Source organism: Myotis myotis, unplaced genomic scaffold, assembly GCF_014108235.1.
Source record: "Myotis myotis isolate mMyoMyo1 unplaced genomic scaffold, mMyoMyo1.p scaffold_m19_p_6, whole genome shotgun sequence".
NCBI lineage: Eukaryota > Metazoa > Chordata > Mammalia > Chiroptera > Vespertilionidae > Myotis > Myotis myotis.
This window is the reverse complement of record NW_023416368.1, coordinates 60,391,064-60,393,911: the sequence shown is the minus strand read 5'-3', so window position 1 is coordinate 60,393,911 and position 2,848 is coordinate 60,391,064. Positions and strand designations below refer to the sequence as shown.

Below are 2,848 nucleotides of genomic sequence, written 5' to 3'. Positions count from 1 at the left end.
ATGGCAGGTACTGGGTGCTGTTGGCAGAAGCTTGTTTGATTGACACTTTCCCCCTACCCCCAAGGATAGAGCACCTGGACTTTCTCATCAGCTTTCCCAGGTGTAAGATCAGGGAGGAGAGAAGGGTGCCTCCTACAAACTTGCAACATTCAAACATCAAAACTGGAATCAGGCTCTTTATTGTAAGCATTTCTTTCAACAGCAAGGGTAGAAACTAAGCACATACAAAATTTCTTTCAAATTTATCATCCCTAGACTCTGATGATACTGGTTGTAAGAGGTTCTGAAGATACAATGGAGAAATAAGGCATAAGTTTTCCTGTAAATGTAGCCGTGATTCCGTACAACAATGAGCAGGTCTTCAAATTATAAAATGAAACCTCTCCCAACTCATAGTCCAGAAAAACACCAATCTCTTTTGGAATAGAGAAAGGGCCAAATGTGTGAGTCCAGCAGCCATTGCTTGGGGATGGTGACATGAGAGTATTTATGGGGAAGTATTCTTTACACACACCTAAGGAACATTCACCTGTGCCTCCAATGGTTACCACCCAAAAATGCCTGCCAGCATCAAATCCCTCAGAACTCCGGACAGCTGGGTTAGAAGTAAGTGCCTGGGGATTAAGAATGCGATCTGGTTCCCAATATGTCACCTGTTTTCCACTTATTGAGATAAGGAGGTCTGGATGGGCAGTTTCCGGATCCAGTGTCAAATCTACCTGAAACGTGCAGATCATTTCATGCAGGCCCAAATAATGTGGGGGGAGAGTGAAAATCTCTTTCTTTAATTTATATGAAAAGATGGCCGGGGATTCTATGTTTTCATAGCTGTTGTGGATACTTTCAATACTTGTGAGTAAATCCTCATCCGTCTGCAAACACTTCTCTTCTATTTCACTTAACCGATTGCTTAGCCTGAACATATGATATGAAATTTGTCTTCCATTTTCAATTAGTTTTTCTTCAACATTATTCTCTTCTACAAGTAGATCATTATCAAATTCATTGTACTCTATTTCCAAGGAATACTTAAGATCATTACATTCATAGTCCAGTTTATTCCTCCATTTAATCATCTTTCTCTTCACTGTCAAAATATTTACACCTTGGTATTTATATACCTTTACAGCATCTTTAAGGTGTTTAGTGAGGACCCCAATGCACCTTTTGAGCAACTCTCTCTGACTAGCTGCTGCTTCCTCAATGGGGATCAGGGGCTGATCCGGGGGGTCTAAGGAGCCCTTGCACTGGGGACACAGCAGCTCCAGGCTTGTCTCACAGAACAGGGTCAGAACCTCACAGTGCTTCCCACACAGGGGTATTTCTTCCTGCAGTTTCCTCTGGCTCTCTGAGGTGGGGATTTGCTTAATAATCTCAGTCATATAACATAATTGGGTGTTCCTCTCCAAGCTCCTGTCAGGGCAGTGGTGGAGGCAGACAGGACAGGGAAAGGTGCCCCATAGACCTTCCCAGCGCTGGTAGATGCAGAAGGGACAGAAGTTGTGCCCACAGGCAATGGTCACTGGGTTTCTCAGGTAATCCAGGCAGATGGGACAGCTGGCCTCTGCTTGGAGCTTGGCCAGGGAATCTGCAAAGGCCATGGTGCAGTGAAGGTGACTATCAGAAGAGACTCCCTTCAGTCAGTGTGATCCTCCAGGAGCGAGAAGTGAGAAGCTGAGGTCTGCTCAGGCCTCCCTCTCTGTGCAACTCAGTAGGAGCTTCCCAGAAGAGTTCCAGTGGCCAGCTGAGGTGTAGTCTTCCTGTCACCTACTCCTGTGTCTAATGTTAGATTCCCCAAGTGAAAATCAGCTGTGGACTCTCGTCAAAAACCAAGCACCATGCAAGTCATAAGTGATTTCTGTGGAGGAAAAGATACCATCATTTAAAAGTTCAAGCAGCATCGACCCTTCCCTCCTTGTATGAACAATATGTCAGGTAGTCCAAATCATTTATCATGACAATATTTAAGGAGGAGTTAGAAGGAAATTCTATTTTGCAACTTAAAATGAATTAGTCAATCTAGGCAAATTCATCATTGCTTTCAACCATCAAAAAACAAAACAAAACAAAACAAAAAACTGATGCTGTGCTGTGGGGCTGTGGGGAAGAGAGGATTTGTAAACCAGGAGCGAAGTACTGCCTACCAGAGGACACTTCTTTGTGGAGATCTCAGGTGAGTCACCATCACTATGTTGGACCAAGAGGTAAAACCCTCAACAGGGACTTGGAGAATAAGAAGGAAAGGGGGTTCATTCAACTCAAAGTCATTGGACAGGACAGCAGTGAGAGTCACTTCAAAATGAAAATGACAACAAACCACAAGGAACCCAAAGAATAATGCTAAGATGGGGAGTTCCAATGAACTCACTCAGGTTCCTCTTGGAGGGTCAGAGAATTGCTGATAGTCACACTACAAGAGAACTGGGAATAGAGAAAGAACATGTGAGTGAAGTTTATCAGGAACAAATTTGGGATCACTCAATGACTTAGATATCTGTTTTATTTTTCCTCAATCTTGTATTGTTAAAAAAAGTGCCCTCCCCCCCATCTCTTTAAAACCTCTGGTAATTTGAATTCTAGTGCCCATTATTCATTATTGTTGGTTTTCTTTGTGCTGACTTTCGGTGATCAAGCCTCAGCCTCCTTCATATCGCCCTCTCCTTTTGAAATATTACGTGTGCGCACAGGGAGGCCACCCTTTTCAGGATGGTGCATTTTGAGGCTTGTGATAAATGAGGTGGACCAATGCAAGTGTTCATAATATTTCCAATTGTCCCAGAAGTTCTTGCAATGTGATTGCTTCACTCATGGACTATGACTTTCTTTTTCTTTTTAAATATATTTTTAT

The 2,848-nt window shown here is 43.0% G+C and overlaps 1 protein-coding gene and 1 pseudogene across 1 annotated transcript; one reads left to right on the top strand and one right to left on the bottom strand.

Moving 5' to 3' along the window:
* Nucleotides 1-251: 251 nt before the first annotated feature.
* Nucleotides 252-1,601, bottom strand: LOC118658231 (tripartite motif-containing protein 60-like). Its single transcript, XM_036313443.1, has one exon. The coding sequence runs from the start codon at nt 1,599-1,601 to the stop codon at nt 252-254; it is 1,350 nt and encodes a 449-aa protein (XP_036169336.1).
* A 588-nt stretch (nt 1,602-2,189) lies between these two features.
* Nucleotides 2,190-2,490, top strand: LOC118658464 (annotated as a pseudogene).
* Nucleotides 2,491-2,848: the final 358 nt, after the last annotated feature.

Excerpts from the sequence above, each read along its gene's own strand:
- LOC118658231 (XM_036313443.1), bottom strand. The coding sequence starts at position 1,601 with ATGGCCTTTGCAGATTCCCTGGCCAAGCTCCAAGCAGAGGCCAGCTGT.